General features: G+C 43.4%; 1 protein-coding gene across 6 annotated transcripts in view; it reads right to left on the reverse strand.

Annotated features, from left to right (window-relative positions):
• TDRD12 (tudor domain containing 12) overlaps positions 1-22,285 on the reverse strand; it is a 387,684-nt gene that overhangs the window by 226,554 nt on the left and 138,845 nt on the right. For all 6 annotated transcript variants that reach the window (XM_029608411.1, XM_029608406.1, XM_029608409.1 and 3 more), the window contains 2 exons: positions 17,785-17,941; positions 17,005-17,132 (listed from right to left, as the gene is read on the reverse strand). In XM_029608411.1, coding sequence (XP_029464271.1) covers positions 17,005-17,132; positions 17,785-17,941 — 285 coding nt within the window. The remainder of the gene's footprint in view (positions 1-17,004; positions 17,133-17,784; positions 17,942-22,285) is intronic.

The raw sequence follows: 22,285 nt of genomic DNA on the forward strand, positions 1-22,285 counted from the left end.
CAAATGACCTCTGAAAGGCAATCCAAACGTGTCTTTGACCACAAGTCTGCTGCACAGTGAAGCCATGATTGCCTTTTTAACTCCTACCGAAAGAGCTCTTGTCAACACCCTTTTCAGGTCATATAGACCATCAGCTAAATAAGCAGTCACAGATTCGAACTAAGACAGCTTCTCTTCTTCCGAAACTTGCTGTATCCATCACAACAAGGCTGTCGCTACATAACTATTACAGATTACCATCTACAAAGCTAACAAAGATGCAGAAAAAGTATGCTTTAAATTGAGCTCCAATTTTCTATCATGTGAATCCTTTAATGAAGTACCACCCTCCACTGGGATGGTAGTCTTTCTTGTGACTGCTGCAACCATGGCATCAACTATGGACAAATAAACTCTCCAGGCAAAGGTATAATTTACTATAAGCCCTCGATCGCCTGCATCCTGACTCTAGAAATTCCCATTCTTGATGCAATGGAAAAGAAACTGAGGCTTTACATAGACTCTTTAAAATAGGATCTAATCAGTCTCCCCTGATAATAATCTCCTTTTCTAAGGTCTATTCACTTCTCCCACTGAAGACCCAGGCAAGGGAAAAATTTCCTCAATGTCCCCTTTATCCTGCAAAGCCTGGAATGGCCAATACAAAAAAATCTTAAAAATTCAGGGGAATAATCCGCTGAAGAAGTGCTTGTTCCTTATAAAATAGCACACATATAAAAATTATTTTCAGGCAACAATTGTGGAGGCTCTTTATTGCACAATAACTCAGACTGGAAGGATCCAATAGCTGAATGCGATGATTTCAAAATGGCTGCCACATCAATAACGGCCAAATTTCCCTCGCTAATGGCCTCGGCATGGATTAAAATTTGTAACTTGAGCTCTCACAAAGGAGACTGGCTCACACAACTGTTTCTTCATTTGTTATGCCAATTTATCCAACTCATTTTTGTCTACTGAACTGCAGCAGACAGAGCACAAGGGAGAATCAGCTGACAGATGCTTACCTCCACAGGCAAAACAGTTTTTTATTTTCTCGCTCATGGTAAGCCTTTTTGAATTACCCTCAATAACAACAAAAGTGTTTCCATTTGGAGAGTTTAAATGCTCCAATAAATCAAATCCCTCAAGTCTAGAGACTGGGAGCTTCAGAATCAGCATGGTCTGCTTCACTGCAAAGCAGGAGCTTGGCCCAAATTAACATTTTTTCAGTTATCAATCCTAGGCCAACATACCAGCTTTATAATAGAAAAACAAAAACAAACACACCCTCCAAATCTTAATAGTTTAAATAAAAGGGTGCCTTAGCCAAGCATCTCTACTCTCTGGAGACAGAGAACACTAACTATACCGGTTCTATTAGTGACATATATGCCAGTGATGTCATTTAAGAAAAAAGAAAAAAGAAAAGAAATCATCTCCAGTGGCTGGATGAGAGGACAAACCCATCTGTTCCTGAGTGCTGGAAAAGAAGGATGATACATCATTTCCTTCTCTGATCCAGAAATTTCCATTTAGTTATGACTTCTAACAAATGGCAGTGCAAATTTCAAAATGTTTGATGCCAACCAATGGCACAGCAGTTTTAAAAAATGAGGACATCACAATGTGCTCTAACCTCCCACAGATTTCAATTGAATTAGTCTGTTTCTTTATAGGAAATACAAAGAAGGTATACTTAGTGTTAGGGGTGTTGAAGGTAGATGAAAAGTGTGAACTGAAGGGTCACCTGGTATTCTGTCTGTGGCAGAAATTTGAATTAAATGATTCAGAAGTTATTGTTCAGCAGGGAGAGACAGACAGACAGACAGTCACAGAAGGCTTGTTCCTTATAGGAAACTAAGCTAGAAAAGCAGGACAACTTTAAAAATGCTTGATATCATAATGAGCTCTGATCTCCCTGAAATTATAACTGAACTGGCCTGTTTCCCTAGAGAAAAGAAATAGAAACAGTAATTGTATGTGTCAAGTATCCATGGGCATATGAAAAGTATGATTCAAGGGTCATAGGGTGCTCTACTATCTGTGGCAGAAATATAAATGAAATTGGATAAATGGTTCAAATGTTATCTGGGCATGACCCACTTACAGCAGAGTCTAAACAGATAAAATTAATTTATGAGGTTAGTCTGCCTTTATAAAATAAAGCTATAAAAAACGTAAATGAAATCTTTACAAATCTCCATGACTTCCAGATTTACTTCTCTGCATCAGAAGTTTTACCAAGAATCCAGTCCCAAATCTATCTGACATCACCACCTGGATGTTCCACCATCATCTTTAACTTTACATGGTCAATACAAAACTGCCAAACTTAGTTCTGTTGCGACAGTCTGTCGCAGGAGGCTGCGACCTCTGCTGCTCACCTCCTTTCTCTCCACTGCTCCGAGTCTGGGGGAAGAAAGCCGCCTACGCTTCTCCACGCCAACCCTCATGGCGTTCCCGGGACAGCGTGGGCACCCCTGGCAGCCATCTTACATCCGGGGTGACCTAGGGCATGCGAGCACCTGGCCCCTTCTTGAGCGCATCATGGCAGGAACCTCGGGGGCATCCCCACCGCATGATGTCACCCTCTTTCACTACTTAAGGTCAGCTGATTTTCAGCATGACGAGTTAGCAAGGATTCCGGGCCTGCTTAATTCCGCCATTCTGTGACTTCAGTTGCTGTTCCTGTCTGGGTGATCTCAGTACCCGCTCCACGGGGGCCTTGTTCGCACTCAGGGCTATCTGCTCCTTGGAGGGCCATTTCTCACTGCCTCTGCTCTCTTTCAGTGAGTCTATGCACCATTCCTTGGACGACCTGTCTCTGCTCCGTTCCAGGTCTTCTCGGTGCCTACGCTTCAACCGGCTACTACAGTGCCATGTGAGTACAGAGCCTGCTCTCTACCTTCCCCTACCTTCACTGTGTGGATTCTCAGGTTATCCCGCTCTGCGGACCACTACCGGATCCATACCATCTTGTGCAACCTCACCACCAGCATCCGGCCTACCCTGCACTGCGAACCACTACTGAAGATCGCCTGCACAAGCTCCAACAAGAGAAGGTATTCCCTAGGGCACCCCGCGCTGCGGGCTACCACCGGATCTCTACTACCTTGTGTGTTTCCATCTTCTATCTCCGGCCTATCCTGCACTGCGGACCACTACCAGAGATAGCCTACACAAGTTTGATCGTGAGGAAGTATTTCCTGGACCACCCCGCGCTGCAGGCTATCATTGGAAAAGACCTGCTTTCAGGTCCTACATCTTGGGCTGAGTTATTAACCAGCTCCTTGGGTTACCACTGCAGTGTAATAAAGTTATTTCTCTGTTGTCCATCACTGAGACTCCGCCTATCGTGGTGAATCCCCACAGGGCTCCTCCCTGTGGGTGGAGTCTTACCACGACCCAGGGCCCACTGTCTAACTCTAGACACACAGAATGTAACAAGTTCCCTATACATATGGATAACAGTCATCTTTCTTGCATTTCAGTTATAACTCTGTGGTCATCTTAGATTCTTCTCTCTCCATCACTGAACATATCCAAAACACCGTATCACCACAATCATCCACTGAAATAGAATCCATTCTAAAGAAATCTAAACCTGCCACTCACCCATCTGACACTATCCCTACCAAATCCCTCTTATCCATTCCTAATGCTATTGCTAAACCCCTAGCTAAAATAATTAACTGATCCCTAACCCTAGGCAAAGTCCCTGACTCGCTAAAACAGGCCGTAGTCAAACCCCTCCTCAAAAAACTCTCCCTCGACCCCGCTTATCCTGCCAATTACGGGCCCATTTCAAACCTTCCTTTCCTAGCTAAAGTCATGGAAAAGGTAGTTAATTCCCAACTCTCAGACTACTTAGAAAACCATAAAATCCTCTCCCAGTCCCAATTCGGCTTCCGCAAGTTCTTCAACACTGAAACCCTCCTAATCACCCTTACTGATACCATTCTTAAATGGTTTGACCAGGGTCAAACCTACATTCTTGCCCTACTTGACATCTCGTCTGTATTTGACACCATAAACCACAATATCCTTTTGAACCGGCAATCAGAAATTGGCATTTCTGGCACAGCCCATCTCTGGTTTAAATCTTATCTTGAGAAAAGAGACTACATAGTCAAATTTGGCAAGTCAGAATCCTTACCCATCCAATTAACTCAAGGTGTCCCCCCCCAAGGATCTTCCCTTTCCTCCACCCTCTTCAATATATACCTGTTGACCCTCTGCCAACTCCTCTCAGAACTTGGTCTCAAACACTATCTATGCAAACGATGTTCAAATACTTATCCCCATACAAGAATCCCTAAATCCCTCACAATCTGGGACAACCGTCTCTCGTCCATTAATACCCTTCTCAAAAATCTTCACCTAGCCCTAAACACTTCTAAAACAGAGCTACTCATCGTATCCTCTAACCATAACATATCATGCCTCACCAGTGTTGCCCTCCTCCCCGCTAACCTATTCCCACACAGTGTACGGGATCTTGGCGCCACTTTTGACCAACAACTAAATCTGAAAAAATATAACACAATTTTAAAAGATGGTTTCTTCTAGCTACAGGTTCTCAAAAAACTTAAACCCGTCCGTCATGTCCATGACTTCCGCACTGTCCTCCAAACGACTATTTTTGCTAAAATGGACTACTGCAACTCCCTCCTCTTAGGCCTCCCTTTCACCACCATTAAACCCCTCCAAATGCTACAAAATGCAGCAGCTAGAATTCTCACCAACACTCACAAGTCTGACCACATTACCCCGATCCTCAAAGAACTCCATTGGCTCCCTATTTCCTCCCGCATACTCTACAAAACACTTACCATTATCCACAAACCCTACATGCTCACAACATCTACTGGCTTGACGACTCCCTCCGCTTTCCTCTCCACTAACCGTCCCACTAGATCCGCCTATAAAGGTTGCCTAGTCACTCCCTCCCCGAAAACTACATACCTCTCTTCCACTAAGGAACGAGCCCTATCCTTGGCAGGCCCGTCCCTCTGGAATTCCATGCCCCCTGATCTCCGCTTAGAGCCATGTTCCCAGAAATTTAAGAAAAAGCTTGACATGGCTTTTCAAACAGGCATACCTTGAATATAGAGTCAGTTTTCCCCCCTTCCTTCCCTCTATTCTTCTAGCTTCTTCTCCCCCTTCTCCCTGTGCCCTCTTACATCTGATCCTCCTCCCTATTATTTCACTGTATTCATCACATTTTATATAGTTGTATTCGTCATATTTTATATAGATTACTGTATTCATCTTATATCATCCAGTGTTAATCCTGTAAATCCTCTCATGTATTTCAGTATATCTTTTGCCTTTTTTGTTAGATTCACCTTATTTTATAGTATCCATTTTTAGTCCTGTACTTTATTCCCAATGTATTTCAGTATATTTTATGCCTTGAACTTTAGTATATTTTACACTTGTAATTCAGTATTTCTTACATTATGTATCTCAGTATATTTTATGCCATGTTCTTCAGTATTTTCTATGCCTTGTTATTAGTTACTCCTTTTATCCTTTTCTCCCCCCACCCCCCCTGTTCTTTGGTTTCACATTCGTTCCCTTGTTTCCCCACCCTTGTTCTCTGTAATACGTTAAGTTACCTGTAAACCGATATGATGTACCCACGAATACCGGTATAGAAAACTTCTTAAATAAATAAATACATAGATCTGTCCATTCCTTTCTGAACACTACCAAAAACATTTATGTAGTCCATTACCTCTTGCTTAAGACTATTGCAATCCACACCTCACAGGTCTCTCATTAATCTATCACCAATTTTGTCTATTCCAAGTACATCTGCACAATTTATTTTTTTCTAATGTCATTATGACCGTATATTGTCTCTTCTCACACCACTACACTGGTTCCCCATCTGCTTTGGCACATAGTTCAAGTTTAGTCTACTCACCTACAAGTGCATTCACTCTGCTGTGCTTCATTACCTTGCTTTTTATCTCACCTTATGACCTCAAGAACTCCAACCACTGGACAAACTGCTTTGACCTCGCCAATTCTCAACTTTGTACTTTCCACCTTGCCTCACCATATGCCTGGTATGATCTTCTAGAGTTAGTGCATCATGATAATATTCCGGTCCCATCTGAAAACCTACTAAGGCTGCACTTAAATCTTAAACCCTGGGTCTCCCTTATCATAGTTTTGTGATGTTAATCATGTTTTCTATAATAAATTTCCTGATGCCTCTTAATACCTTATTTCTGCCTCCTGACTAGATATACATAACAGACTGTCCCTGCTCTGTGGGGTTTATCTGTAAGCAATGTGTATGTCTGGTAGTGCTACAGGAAAATTGGTTCTTACCAGCTAATTTTTGTTCCTGAAGTACCACAGATCAGTACAGACAATTGGGTTTTGCATCCCTACCAGGAGGCGGCAGAGAATAAAACCTTTTCAGGCATTGTTACATACCCAGGAGTGCCCCTGCAGTCCCCAGTATTGACCTGTATTCAAGCCAAGCAGAGCCCTAAATTGAACAATGAATCCTATCAAGGTGATCGCGGTTGGAGCTCTCTGACATACAACCTTCACATCCAAGGAGGACCTGAAAACTTAACAGTTCTAAAAACTCCAACTATATACATTTAATAATTATAAGATCTGCAGAACACTTATCACAATCATGTCAGTCTTTTGGAACCAGGGGATGGGTCTCTGGACTGATCTGTGGTACTTCAGGAACGAAAATTAGCAGGTAAGAACCAATTTTCATTTCCTGTTTCTACCCCAAATCAGTCCAGACAAGTGGGATGTACCCAAGCTCCCCTATACTGGGTGGACCATCAACCTGCCCTCAGAACACACTCACTGAAGCTTGCCTACAGATCTCCAAGCAACACCAACTGACACTCCACCCAAGAGGCCGCTTGCACTCTAGTAGCATGTGCTCTCAACCCCTCCAGAACCTTCCAGCCTTTACAAAGACAGACTGAAAACAATCTCCTTTAACCACCGAGCAATAGTGGCTTTAGATGCTTTAGCTCCTTTATTTGCACCCCCCCGAACAAAACAGATGATCTGATCATTGGAAACTGTTAGTGACATTAAGATAATGTACAAGTCTGCCGCACATGCAACAAGTGAAGCTCTCTCGCATGTGCTCACTCTGCAGACAAATCTGGAAACGTCCACCATCTGGTTGAGATGAAAAGGAGAAACCATTTTTGGCAAAAACGAGGGTTCGGTACACAAAGTCACTCCATCCTCCGAAATCCGCAGAAAAGGTTCCCTAAAGCAGGGGTCCCCAACCACCGGTCCGCGGACCGGGACCGGGCCGTGGGAGTTTTTTGCCGGTCCGCAGCACCGCGGCCCCGCTGCTCTTCCTTCCCTGCTGCCGTTGCCGCTGGGTTATCAGCACGTTCAAGCCCAGCGGGAACGGCAGCGGTGCAAAAAAAAAAAAAAATGCTGTGGCATCCGCGGCTGGCCTTTTCTTCTTCCCGCGCCTGCATCCCCCCCCGTGACCCGGAACAGGAAGTGATACATGGTGCGCGGGAAGAAGAAAGGCCGTACCGCGTGATAAACTGAAAGCGGCCGCTGCAGCATCGGCCCCCAAGCTATTGCAGCAGACGGTAATCGGGAAAGGGGAGAGCAGCAGGAGCCTCCCGCGATCGATGGAATTCTTCCTTCTTGGCCTGCGGGGGCTGGAGGAGGAGGTGGTGCAGCTACCGTTTGTGCTCGGGGGGGGGGGGGGGGGGGGGGGGAGAGGAAGTGAGTGAGAGAAAGAGAGAGAAGCAGGCAGCCAGCCTGTGTGTAAGTGAGAGAATGTGTGATTGACTGGGCAGAGAGCTGATGTGTGTATGTGAGAGACAATGAAAGTGATCGCTCAGGGAGATGACTGATGTGTATGTGAGAGTGTGAGACATTAGTCAGGGAGGTGACTGATGTGTGTGTGTGAGAGAGAAAAAGCATGGAAGTGAGACGTCTGGGTATGTGGGAAAGCATGGGCGTAAGAAGCCTGGTGTTGTGGGGGTGAAAGAAAGCATGGGAGTGAGAAACCTGGGTGAGTGTGCATGCATGAGAGAGAGAGAGACTGCTTGGTAAGGTGACGGTGTGTGTGAGAGAAAAAGACTGGTGTGTGTGAATGTGAGAGAATGTGATTCAGGGAATGAGAAGCCTGTGCACGTGGAGAGTGAGCATGGAAATGAGAGAGACTGGTGTGTGTGTAACAGAGAGAAAGTGATTATGGGAATGAGAAGCCTGTGCATGTGAAGAGTGAGCATGGGAGTGAGAAACCTGGGTGTGTGTGAGACACATCATGGGAGGGAGAAGCCTGTATATCTGAAAGAGAACATGGGAGTGAGAGACTGGTGAGTGTGTGTGTGTGTGAGAGAGAGAGAGACAGAGAAAGTGATTATGAGAGTGAGAAGCCCATATATGTAAGTAGAACACGGGAGTGGGAAGCCTCTGTGTGTGTGTATGGCATGAGAGAAACTGTTCAGGAAGGTGACTGGTGTGTGTGTGTGTGTGTGCCAAAGACTGTTTGGGAGATGATTGGTGTGTGAGACACAGAAACTGGTCATGGGGGCATGACTTGTATGGTGTGTGTGTGAGTCATGGGCACTAAGGAAGAGGACCATAAGTATAGAGCTTAGCTTCTACTGCTGCTTCTGGTGTGTGCCACGGCTTGCAGGGAAGGGGAGTAGGAGAGCTGCTGGAGGGGGTAAGTAAAAGTGGCTTTTTAAGTTTATTTTTCTTGACTGCCATTTTAATTGTGTGATGTCTGCTTTTTTAAAATATTTTATTGGTGTTTGGAGAATGTTTAATAGTTTTTATGAGTTTTTAATTGTTGGATGTTATTCTGTTCATAGCTGTTTTGAAACATTTATTCTGCTTATTAGTATAGTTTTACAATTATTTCTGTGTGGGGATCTATAGCTGCTTGCTAGTTCTGTTTTCCTAATAAGAGGTGTATTGGTTTTTAGGACCTGATTTAATATTTGTAGTGTTGCCTTTTCATAGATAGGGTTGCTCCTGTTTGAGTGTATTCCATAATACAGGTGTAACTGTGTGCAGATTAGTTTGTGCGCATTTCTACAGATCCTGGGAGTATGTTAGGTCGGTTCTGTGTCTGTTACCGAGATGAGATATTTTGCTAGCATGTAAGCGTTTGTATCGGTCTTATTTGTTGTGTTTTCTCAGAGGACATGCATTGGTGGTAAACTGCTGTCTTTTCATAAGTAGGGCTATTGAGCCTGGAAGTAGAAGGAGTTTGAGTTACTGTTACTGAGATGTCACCAGAACATCTTTTTTGTAGGGTGAGTTGTATGGGGAATGTCATAATTCTGCTTTACATCCATTATTGTGGGTCAAGGGGGTTCCCGTGGATACAAACTGTACTTTTACATCTAGCCCTGTGACGATCATGGGTCAGTGTGTCATGCATGTGAGAACCTATGGTGAGTTGAGTCACATTCACATTATAAATGTCATAATTAAATGATAAGTGTGCACTAAAATCTAACCCCCTCCATAACCCCGCCCTCATATGACCAAAGCCCCGCCCCTGCCCCACCCTGCCGGGCCATGGAAAAATGGTCTTGCTTGAAGCCGGTCCCTGGTGCAAAAAAGGTTGGGGACCACTGCCCTAAAGGATAGTGTCTGAAGTCCGAAATTCTTCTCACTGAACAAATCACCACCAGAAACACAGTTTTCAAGATGAGGTACTTTAGTGATGCCCTCCATAAAGGTTCAAACAAACAGAGGACCACAAAGACATCGTAGGACCAAGTTCAGATTCCACAATGGACATGTTCTTCTCACTGGTGGGCACAAATGCTTGGCCCTCTTGAGAAAAAATATCTGGATTACAAGCCAAAAATCATCCCTGTAACTTCTACCGAAGATAGCCCCAAGCTGCCACCTGCACCCAAATTGTAGGCCAAACATTTTGACAAGCCCTGTTGCAAAAAAGCCAAGATGTGCGGAATATTCACCTGTAACTAATCCAGGCCTTCCTCTATACAGCAGGACTCAAACACTCTCCCTATGACATAAGCCGGCGAGGTGGCTGACCTCCTTGCCTGTAGCAATGTAGCCACAACCAAGAACCCTTTAGATCTTATGTAAAATGTTTATTGGCAATTTGAAATACATCAAACAAGCACAAGAAATTATTTCAATTACAGTTCCAGTTTTCACCCCCACCCCCAAGCCCTACTGGATTCCACAAATTTCTTCGTCTCTATTTCATATCACGTTATCCCAAATCCCCCCCTGCCCCCAATACTGACCAATGGTCAAACATTAAATAGCCAGCCTCTAAAACAAGCAAGGTATTTAGAATAGAGCTTCTAGCTCTACTGGGAAGAGAATGTATGTTTGGATCCCAAATAGCAAGAAATTTTGTTTGGTATTAAAAGAAGATCTAGCTGCGAAGGATTCCATCGTCACCATACTATGAATGGCATTGCGCCATTGCCAAAATGAGGGGGGGGGACACGAGGCTCCTTCCACACTAGTAGAATGGATGCCTTGAATCATAAATTTCTTTACCAGGATTCTATGTGCTTCCTTCCGTACGTATTTAATTAAATCTACTTGAAATAAGGTAAGTTCAGGAAGCATAGGGTGAGAAACCTCCATCAAGCGATTGACATAGTTAATGATTTTACGCCAAACAGATATAGTTACACAATGCCAAAAGGCTTAGGAAAGAGTACATCTGGCTGAGACAGATATCCGAAGCAGTTATATGGGCTTTAAATGCTGATATTTGAGAAGAAAATGCTCTATATAAAAATTTGAACTACATTTCCTGCAAGTAGCTATTCGCTGATAAGAGTTTTATCTCCCCAACACGAAAAAGATATGAGTTACAAGATATCACAAATTCACCCGTTAATCGCCACTTCTCCAAAATGTTGGATGCCCATTTGTACACTTCTAGGGTTTGCCATTCTTTATAGAATAGACATGGAAACTTTCCACCTGTGACAATGCAGGAAGTCATCCAATTTGTTTGTTTACTGTCCCTTTGGATCTTAAACGTTTCCTCTCAAAAGCCAAGCCATGAGACAAAAGCGACCCCACCTGATCCGAAAAGATAGGTCCTTGCCTGAGCAGGCCTTGCAGATGAGCAACCGCAGAGGCCCATCCACAGTGGGCTGAATCAGATCCACAAACCACGGATGCCGCGACCTCTCTGGCGCTACCAGAACCACCCTGCCCAGATGTCGCTCTATGCACCGCAAAACTCAACCCACGAGTGGCCATGGAAAAAACACATACAGCAGGATTCCCTTTGGACACGGAAAAACCAGAGTGTCAGTCCCTTCGACTCCTACCTTTCTTCTGCGATTGAAGAAACGTGCTGTAGGGAGATATCCCATGTTTTACCACTGAAAGCATCAAATATGAATCATAATAGTCAAGAAATATGCAGACCAGTGTACTGACAGGCCAAGACTGTCTCAGAGGAAAAAAAAAGAGAACTTGCCCAAATGAGAACTTTATACTGAAGGATACTTTATCAAGATCTGCCTGTTTGTATCCTCCTGTAAAAATAAAAACCAAGGCAGAGACACAATGCAGCAGCTAAGCTCATAAGCAGGAGTCTTGGAACGGCCAAGGGAATCCGGAGGTCAGAAGGACCCCCACACTTGGAAAACGGGGGGCAGGCTGAAATGGAGAAAAAAAACTGACTCTGGCATACAGAGCTTGGTATACAGACATGGCAGTACTCCCCCCGAAGAAATGGGAAAAAAAGACCTGCAATGCGGCAAAGAACCTCCACCTACCACGTGATAATGCTTGAGCTTATGCATATTTCTCAGTTGCAAAGTATAAGATAGGGGGCAAACAAAGAGAAGATAGCAACCCTGAAAGTGACCCCTGAAAGAAAAGGAACCAGAAGAGCGAAAGGGGAGCCCAAAGCAGACCAGCACCTCACTATCGAGGAGGGAGAAGACTAGATGTGGCCAGGACACCGGGAAGGAGACGCCCTGCTTCGGTTCTGACAGTGACACAGAGTCTGAGACTGTGAAGGGTGAGAGAAAGCCCCAGACAGTCCGGCAAATAGAGCCAGAAGCAAGTTTCCTTCCCGGACCGCCGCCAGCTCTGCCAGTACCAAACCCAGGAAGTAAGACTCCTCCCCTGCCCACATTCTCCAGCCTTCCAGTCAGCGTCTGCTTCAGAGGTGCAGAGGGATATCGCCTGAAGTTGGGCCAGGGGTGAGTAAGTTAGCCATAAATATTAATATATTAAGCAAGCTAAGGTTTATGGCATGTTTGTAAGCACCCATGTTACAGAACTTTCTTTAGAGTAAACTGCTGCTTAGTGGCCAGGATGTTAGAGACAGGAATTGTTGTTATCTTCTAAATGCTAAGTCCTGCCAAATCTGATAACAAAGTCTATTTCTGAGGAGAACACATTTATTTTACGATCTTAAAATCAGGAAAAAGACAAGTGGGAGGGCAACTGGAACTGTCCTGTAGCAGACAGGTCCCTGCACCTCTAGACTTGCTTACAGTGCTGCCTTGGTATTGCCTCATGTTTATTTAAAATTTTTTATATACCGCTTTTTATACGGGAATGTAATCAAAACAGTTTATAATAAAATACACAACCATAAAATAAGAATAAAATAATTAGAATACAGATATAAATAAACCAAGAACAGTATTCAACGTAAAAACAAAAAGTAAATCAGGGAAAGGGGAATAATGGGAGAGAAGACAGACCAAGTGGAAGAATATGATATCTAAACCATTAAATCCAGCTGGGAAGTGCCCCATCTGGCTTGAATGAGACCCAAAGCCTCTGCTGACAGCTCCCATTCCCCCAGATCCAATTGCTGCCTGCTGAGAATATCTGCCTGTATGTTGTCAACTCCAGCCACATGAGATGCCACAAACCCTTCCAGATACTGTTCTGCCCACACAAACAATTCTTGAGCCTCCAGAGCCACATCTCGACTCTTCGTCCTGTCCTGCAGATTGATATGTCACTGTTGTTGCATTGTCCAAGAACACCCTGACCATTCAATTCTGAACCCGTGGAAGGAACTCCACACCAATCCCTTCACATTGTCCTTGTTTCTAAGCGATTGATAGAACAAGCAGCTTCTCCTGGTGATCCCAGTCCTCGTGCCATCCGCCCTTGGCAGACCGCTCCCCAAACTCTGAGGCTAGAATCCATGGTCACCACAACCCAGTCCAGAACTTAAGAACATAAAACATGCCATGCTGGGTCGGACCAAGGGTCCATCAAGGCCAGCATCCTGTTTCCAACAGTGGCCAATCTAAGTCACAAGTTCTTGGCAAGTACCCAAACATTAAATAGATCCCAAGCTACTATTCCTTATTAACAGTTTATGGACTTTTCCTCTAGGAACTTATCCAAACCTTTATTCCCAGTTACACTAACTGCCGTAACAATATCTTCTGGCAATGAATTCCAGAGCTTAATTATGCACTGAGTGAAAAAGAATTTTCTCAGATTTGTTTTAAATGAGCTACTTGCTAACTTCATGGAGTGCCCCCTAGTCCTTTTATTGTCTGAGAGAGTAAATAACCTATTTACATGTACCACAGCCGCCTCTTCTCCAGTCCTAATCTCTTTAGCCTTTCCTGATAGGAAAGCCATTCCATTCCCTTTATCATTTTGGTCACCCTTTTATGTACTTTCTCCAGTGTAATTACATCTTTTTTGAGATGCGGCAACCAGAATTGCACACAGTATTTAAGGTGTGGTCTCACCATTGAGCGATACAGAGGCATTATGACATCTACTGTTTTATTCGCCATTCCCTTCCTAAAAATTCCTAACATTCTGTTTGCTTTTTTGACTGCCACAGCACACTGAGCCAACAATTTCAATATATTATCCACTATGACGCCTAGATCTCTTTCCTAGCTGGTAATTCCTAATATGGAGACTAAAATTGTGTAACTATAGCAAGGGTTATTTTTCCCTATATGCATCACCTTGCACTTGTCCACATTGAATTTCATCTGCCATTTGAATTCCCAATCTTCCAGCCTTCTTCATACTGGGCCAAGACAGCCACCATGAGAGACTGGACCTGGAGACCCCCATAGTGGTAAGGACCAATGAACTCCTCAGACAATGGATTCCAACGAGACAGAAGCACCCTCTGGAATGGATACATATGGGCAAAGGCCCATGGAACCAAATCCAACTTAGACACCAGAGAACTGAGCACCTGTAGATAATCCCAGGCCCTGGGCACAGGCATTCCCAGAAGCCAGACCATCTATAACTGTAACTTGAGAATCCTCTCTGAGGTCAAAAACACTTCGCCCAATCAGGTGTCAAACCTCGCTCCCAAGTATTCCAAAATCTGGGTTGGAACCAGATGATTCTTCCCTATGTTCACCACCCAGCCCAGAGATTGCAACATCTCCAGCACCCTCTGAACAGACTGGCAACATTTCTCCTCCAATTCTGCTCATATAAACCAATCGCCTAGATAAGGATGAACTAAGACCCCCTTCCCTTCAGAGCACTGCCACTACCACAACCATCACCTTCGTGAACGTGTGTGGTGCTGTCGCAAGACTGAATGGAAGGGACCAAAACTTTGCGTTTACTTGAAGATTTTAGTCAGTTCAGAAAACATTTGAAGTCAGTACTTTTCAGGCAGGCTTACAAAATGAAATTATAGATTTTGATTTGTGACAATGCATCTCGAACAGGTTTATATATAGTGTTTTATTTTATTTATTCTGTCTGATATTTGTTTATATTGTTTTGCATTCACTTAGAACACACCTTTGTTATAAGCGGAATATAAACATTTTTAAATAAGTAAAGTAATAAATAAATAAACCTGAGCTGCCTGCCTAGAGCCGCTGGAATTGATTAATGTCTTCATCTGAGACTTCTGTACCCAGCGCAAACAGGCCCTTTGCATGAGGCTACCACAGATTGCCGACTGTAAGCTCAAAGTTGAAACCTCAAACATCCTCTTCAGCTGTATTTCCAGCTTACATTATTGAGCATTCTTTAATGCAGCCAACCCCACTACAGAACGGTCATCTTCTTAGTGATCACCAACTCCACAGCATCCACTTTAGGCAAGACTAGCAGTTGCAAAGCATCCTCCATTAAAGGGTATGACTTCACCATTACCCTGGCCACTTTGAGCTCCGTTTCCAGAAAATCCCATTCCCGGTTCACCAGTTTCTTAACCATTTTAGGCAGCGGAAAAGACTTTGACAAGCCTTGTAAGTCTATCCAGCACGGGATCCACCCCTTCATTATCTGACTCTGAATTTCTTTAGTACCCAGTTCCTTTAGCACCTGGGGAATAAAGAGCTTCAACTCCTCTTTGCAGAATAGACTAACCACACATGGGTCATCGCCCTCTACGATCGGAACCTTGTCTGGGTCCACAAGATCCTTGTCCCTGTCGCGGTTCCTACCCGCTATGTCACCTGCCGGGTCGTCTCCAGGATCATCCCCCAGATCAACACTCAGCCGATCCTGCAAACTGTCTTGATTCCTCAGATTCACCATCCCCAACAGGATGGGCAAGGCTCAAACAGCGAAGCAGGTCCCCTGATCCTCTATTTGAGGACCACTTAGACTTACATAGGACGCTGTGGCTGATGATTCAGAGACTTTGCCTCCTGCACTTTTCCTGGCCAGGTAGGCCTTGTGCAGAAGTAAAACAAAATCTGTGGAAAAATCTTCCACATAGTCTCCCTATTTGGCACGGGTCCCTCAGCTTGAACATCCTCCCCCTGATCATCCAACCCGGTCTGGTGCAGGCAGAAGAGTCTGCTTGTCTCTTGCTGCGTGCCTTCATCCTCCCTGCCAGGCTGCAAACATCCCCCGGGGTTTCCCTGATAGGGCCTTGGGAACTAGTGATCCTTCTACCGCTTGCTGCACCCTTGGAGGAACCTTCTCCTCCTGTCGCACATTCCCAGCATAGCACATCTGAATTAAGCCGAACGTGACCCACGCCACAGGCCCAACACAGTTTCCCACACTTGGAGGCCGATGCTGGCGCTATTATGCTCACACTGAGCTGAAACTGCCTGCCATGCTAAAATGTCAGCCAGAACGCAGCACGAATTTGCAGCCAAGCACACAGCCCAGACATTCTACTATAGCTGAAAACACTGCCCCGACTTTTCGGCCAGCGTAAACTCTCAGCCTCTCCCCCACTCCCGAAGGTCAGTCCAATCACTACTCATTTGTCTTTTTTTTTTTTTTTAAAGACACAGTGGCCACCAAAGAATAAACAAAATACTTTCCTGCTGCTGGCTAAAGCTGCTCGGGGATTGCCAACCCCCACTCGCCCGGCTCAACCTGAGGGATGGTCCACGATCACCTCAGGTAGCGTCTCCTGAAACCTTCTTTTCTTCTTTGTAAACTAATCTAACTTTTTTTTTTTTTTTTTTTTTTTTTTTTTTTTAAACTTGGACTACAGGTTTGCAGTTCTACTGGAGACAGAGAAATACTGGGGACTTCAGGTGGCACTCTCGATTAGATAGCAGTGCCTGAAAAGTTTTTATTCTCTGCCACCATCTGCTGGTAGGAATGCAAAACCCAACTGACTTGACTGATCTGGGCTACTAACAGGAAAGAAATGACATGATGAAGTAGTAGTGGTTCTTACATATACTGATATTTAAAAATTGTTCTGATAAGTAAAAATAATCAGTATCATGCATATGACATAATAGTTACTGTGAATTGCACCAATAAGAAATACTGTGGTAACAGCTGTAAAAAAGGAAAAAAAACAAAACTTATATGTGCATGGTTTCTTTCCATGGAAAAATACTGCAACTTATCCAGAATATGTTCATGCAATAATTCAATGTATTCATGCTAATATTTTACAAAATGTGGAAAATGTCAATTCTATAAAAACAAAAAGCTTATGCTGTTTTTGTTTTGCTTTTTTGTTATTTAGAGAAGATTCACTTGTTGACCAAAAAACACACAAGAATGCATTTCACATCTGCAACAATTTATTAAAATGGAATTGTTGATATGCATTAAACTTACTTGCTCACTGGATTCAGAGCATAGCAATTCCACTTCATCCAAAATAATATGGCAAAGTCTTACAAACAACAAGCTCTGATGTTCAACCAGCCTCAAAAGACTATTTGGTGTTGTTACAATAACCTCACCTACATTTCAGAAAATAAAAGCAGAGTGTCAATTATAGCGTTTCCAGTTCTAAAAGTATATTATACACTTACTACAGATTATATATTAGAATCTCACATTATGTTTAAAATGAAATGAGAATGCTCTCAAACACCGAGAACTATGCACTTTCCATGAATAGCAATGATTTAAAACTCAGGTACCCCATTACATAAAAACAGAATAAACTGAAAATTCCTGTTCGGGAAAGTATAATTACTGTACTCAAAGACAATACTTGCAGTCCCACATGGACTACGAAACTAAAAAATGTACTACTTATAGTTTACAAGAATTTATTTAATTTTAATAATCAGACTACCCGTAAAATCTTAAGAGTTTAAAAAAGCATGCCGTGCCCTTTTCAAGGACATTACATTACTAGTTTTGCAGTTAATCAAGAGCCCCATGAACACCATATTAACAAACACTTCCAATCAAAGTTTGTTGCTTTCTTTCATTTACTAATTCCCTCCAACACACTTGGCTTTGGTAAAGGCAGAGCCTAAAACACAAGAAAAAATTAGGTTCAATAATTGAAACCTGAAAAAAAAATGTCCCTACTATTTTCAAACTCAATATACAGAAGCCAGTTAGGTTATTTCCCAGGAAGAAGTAGTTTGTAAATCTTACATCCTCTTGGGATTTTCACATTCTTTGCTTCTTCTTTATCCAGTCCAATTAACAACAACATTGGGTTTAGTGGTCTGGAACATTTGCCATACAATAGCAGCAGCTCAAACACATGGTGTGCTTTCTTCCAGCCAGGACATAAAAATAGAACAAGCGGCTGCATATAGAAAAATAAAATGTAAATATTTTAAAGGTTAAAGACTACATCAATGCTAAAAGTTAAACAATTATGCAATTTTTCATTCACTCAACATAATATATTATTCCAATGCATATGGCATAAACCAGAGGAAAAAAATTGAACACTACATTCCTTCACAAAAACAATCCAAAATTACCACTAAAGGAAAAACTTTCAGAATTAGCATTAGAAGAGCTCCTACTTGATATAAGTGACCTGAATTATTGTATGCACAATCATTTCATTTTCTAAAAGCAGTAGTGCATTTAAAACAGGATAAAAACAAAAAGCTGCCTTGACTGTGAAATAACCCTGTCTTGAGGACATCTCATTTGCTTTGCAGGCAAAATGCTCTGTTTGAGTAAAACAAGAGGAGAAACTTGGGCATTCGTTATAAACATTTTTCTTTTTTTGGTTTATTGCATTCAACACAACAGGTTTGTTTTTTTTTCAAAAGAAACACAGCAATCACTTGTTTTTAATAGGAGTCAATTATCTGTATCATTTTTAAAGCAGAACAAAAATTGCTAGTATCCCAAAAGGTAGACTTTTCACATCTACATTTTCCTCCAACCCAAACATTTTAATATCAGAAAAATACTGTTTAAAAAAACAAAACCAAGTCAAGTCAGGTTTTTCCAAATGTGGCCCACTTTAGCACTTGAAAAATCACATGACCCCAGAGGATGACTAAAACAAATTTGCAGGGATGCAGTCCCCCTCCAAAAATCACTCATCTTCCCCACACTTTGATTTCTCTCTCAAACTCCATCATCTTCAGATGACGTCCTCTTATCCTCCTCCCTTACAGCAGACCCCTCAACCCCTCCAGCCCTTTTCAAATCCCTCTAGCTTATCCTCTCTCACACCCAATCCCTTCTTATAACACCCAAGATCCTCTCTTCTCCTCCCTCATCACCCATTCCTCTCATATCCTAACTTCAACTCTTCCATTCCAACTCTTCTCTCATATTTGCCACAGATGATCTCTCACGTCCCCACCTCCGCTTACATCTCCCCCCATTGATTTTCTAGATTCTCCTGCCCCTCGCCCAATCCCTAGCCACCTTATCCAACCCTCAAACCCCTACTGCACCTCATCCTTCCCTTCAAATAGCTCTCCTCCAAACATCCCCAGGCCAGGGTGAATGGCAACATTTTCTTTTGAGTCCTGGACCAAAAGTTGATGACCACTGGTGGGAAGAGGGCAGACTGATGACAGGGGCAACATTTCTCTTTTGGGTAGGTTCAGTGGTGGGTGAGGTGAGAGGCACAGAGGCAATCTCCATCAATCCATACACACTTGGCCATCCTCTCCCATCATGACTGGTCCCAAGCCAGACAGGGATCTGCAAACATCAGCAGCACTACTAATGGAAGTCAGCATGAGGCCTGTGAGTAAGTACAAGCTCATGGGTCATGTAGCGACCCTGATCCCTCTTCATGCATGGCTTCCTGTTTCCACAGAAACTCATGTGAGGGCAGTGCCACTGCTCAAGGGTCCCATGCTGAATTCCACTACCAATATTACTAGCGCCATTTGAGGCACTTACGACCCAGTTGAAGGTTTTTGTGACCCCCAAATGGGATCCCAACCCACAGTTTGGGAAGCCCCTGGACCAGGCCAAACCCTTTGTCGCACCAGAAGTCAGTATCTAAATAATAATGGCTCATGAATGTATAAACTAAATTTCGCATTGTAGCTTTACATCTCTTTCACAAAGATGCTGAATTTAGATGGGTCACTGATGCAAGCAAAAGGTCAGACCCGCTTAGATGTAAGTGAAAGATATGCATCCTATTCAATTAAAAAGGTTTCTCCATGAAAGAGCAAATCTCAGGTTTCTTGGGGCAAAAGGAAACAAAAAGTTGGTTGGACTTTCTAAAGCCAGCTGAAAATAGGTGACAATGCTCAGGTAACCCAAAATATGAAAGGCTCGTTCACCTTTGTTAGCATATGGCCTTTGTAAAAAATGCCAGACAAGTGATGTAAAATATTAAATGGTTAACCAGTTAAATGGTAGGTAAAGTCTTTCTGGTAAGCCCATTAATACTAGCGATCAGGTCGTGGCTGAGGAGTGAATTCTGCTATGGCTCACTTCAGCGCTTCCTCTCAGATGGCTGCGTGACTCCTTTGCCCACTCCCATGTTGGGACGGCTGGGCTGCTACTGGCCAGTCCAGGGGTGCCGAAGAGAGGTTTGATGCAGGTGCCTTCAGCCTTATTGTTTAAATGGTTAAATTTCAATAGTTGAGATGAGTAACTTTTTAAACAATATTTACATCCTTAATTAAGGAGAAAATAACACAATCTTAGGCAGAAACTCATGTGTGATGAAATTTAGTGTAAAGAGGATAAGCTCCTAAAACCCTAGCTCCAAAACCAGACATGATTACCACCAAAAAATGTGACCTTCCAAGTCAGGTACTTGGTCTCACATTAGATCAGAGGTTCAAGGAAGGTTTTCGTCAACTGAGTTAAAACTGCATTAAAGTCTCATGATACAGCAGGTGGCTTGATGGGGGTCTTCAAATGAAGCAATCCCTGTAAGGATTTTTTTTTTTTTTAATTTTTTTTAACTAAAAGTTGTAAAAAAAAGCTTTCTTTCTATATAAGGGTGTTATGTGCCTAAAGTACTCAAACCCTTACCAAGGTTATTTTAAGCAATGATTCAGAGGTATGTAGTAGACAGTCTTGGGGTTTGTGTATGGAACAGAAAAGGTGTCTAAGGCCTCCTTCTCGCACTAGAAAACAACCAACTTCCATTTGGAATCGTAAGAGTCAAGAGCCACAAACAGACCTGGCTTTCAGAATATCCATAATGAATATGTATGAGATGTCTGTGCATATAATGGAAGCAGTGAATGCAAATCTATTTCATGCATATTCACTATGGATATCTAACAACCTTTGCTTTCAATTATTCTATTTTTCCCAGGAATTTATCAGTGTTTATTCCAAGGACAAAAATGACATTCATCTAGAAAAATAAGCAGTTATTTTTTTTCCACTGACTTCTCTTTTCTTGTAATAAATTGTTACAGTCCCGGTCGCAACCCAGCCCTTACCTCCTTGGTCCCATTCCATCTCAGAGAGCCTGCAGCCTGTTTCGCGGCGTCCCATGGGGGGGGGACACCACCGAGAAACCCTTCCTGGACGCCGTCTCCTTAGGCGCGCGTGCGCGCAGGAGCCGCGCTTATGAAGGCCTTTTCCTGCCACTGAAGGCTCTGCCTTACCCCTGACGTCAGACGCTGTGGCCTATGTAAGGCTGCCGCGGAGCCCAGAACTTTGCCTTGCAACGGGGTTCCTTGCAGTTCCCAGTTGCTCTGAGCCCCGGAGCATGCTATTGCGTTAGCAGCTCCATTCCTGCCTAAGACTTGCTACGCTTTTGTGTCCAAGTCCTGCCTTTGCTTTTGCTTGGTTCCAGTACCTGTCCTGCTTCAGTTCCTGCCTGACTCCGGATCCCTGCCCTCCTGCTTCAGCTCCAGCTTCCGTGATCTCCTAAGTCCCAGCGGCCGGGCTCCTACGGGCTCCTCCCGGGGGAGCTCCGGCTTCCAGGGTGAATCCCCTAAGTCCCAAGCGGCTGGGCTCCTACGGGCTCCTCCCGGGGGAGCACCAGCTTCCTGGGTGAAGCTCACCGTCCATCGCCTGCCTGGTATCGGCCTGCCAGCCTGCCCTCTAGCAGAGACTATAGCCCATCTCTCTCCAGTCTCCCGCAGGCCGGCCCAAGGGTCCACTAAAACAGCTTATCCACAACAATAAATACTGATAAATTCCTAGCAAAAATAAAATAAAAACTGAAAACAAAGGTACCTCTGGATATCCTGTAAATTAGACCTGTTTGAGCCTCTTGAGGACTGTAGTTGGTCAGCTCTCTTCTAGTAGTTGCCTTCTTAGAGACCTGAAGTATGCAAGACACTAGATCAGAGACCAAAAAAACAAAAATTACTTTGCTTGGAACATCCAAGCTGTGATGGCAAGAGACTGGAGATTGGGTTGAAGCAAGGTCTCACTGAGGGTGATTTTCAAAGCCCTTTCCACTCATAAAACAAATGTTTTACGCAGTCTTTGAAAACTGCTTACCGTATCTGCTTGTAAAGTTGTACAGTTAAGCACAGATAAAGGGGTTCCCATTAAGGGAGCTGGGAGAGGAATTTGCCATTATGTATGCACTTTTAAACTTTCAGAAAGTACACATGCATATTTTTCCAGAAAAATAATGTACACAAATTATAGGTGCAGGTCTGTGCACGTACTTTTTCCAAATCAGTTTTCAAAAGGAAAGTTTTCCCTTTGAAAATGGATTAAAAGCCTGCAGGTA

Source organism: Rhinatrema bivittatum, chromosome 7, assembly GCF_901001135.1.
Source record: "Rhinatrema bivittatum chromosome 7, aRhiBiv1.1, whole genome shotgun sequence".
Classification (NCBI taxonomy): Eukaryota; Metazoa; Chordata; class Amphibia; order Gymnophiona; family Rhinatrematidae; genus Rhinatrema; species Rhinatrema bivittatum.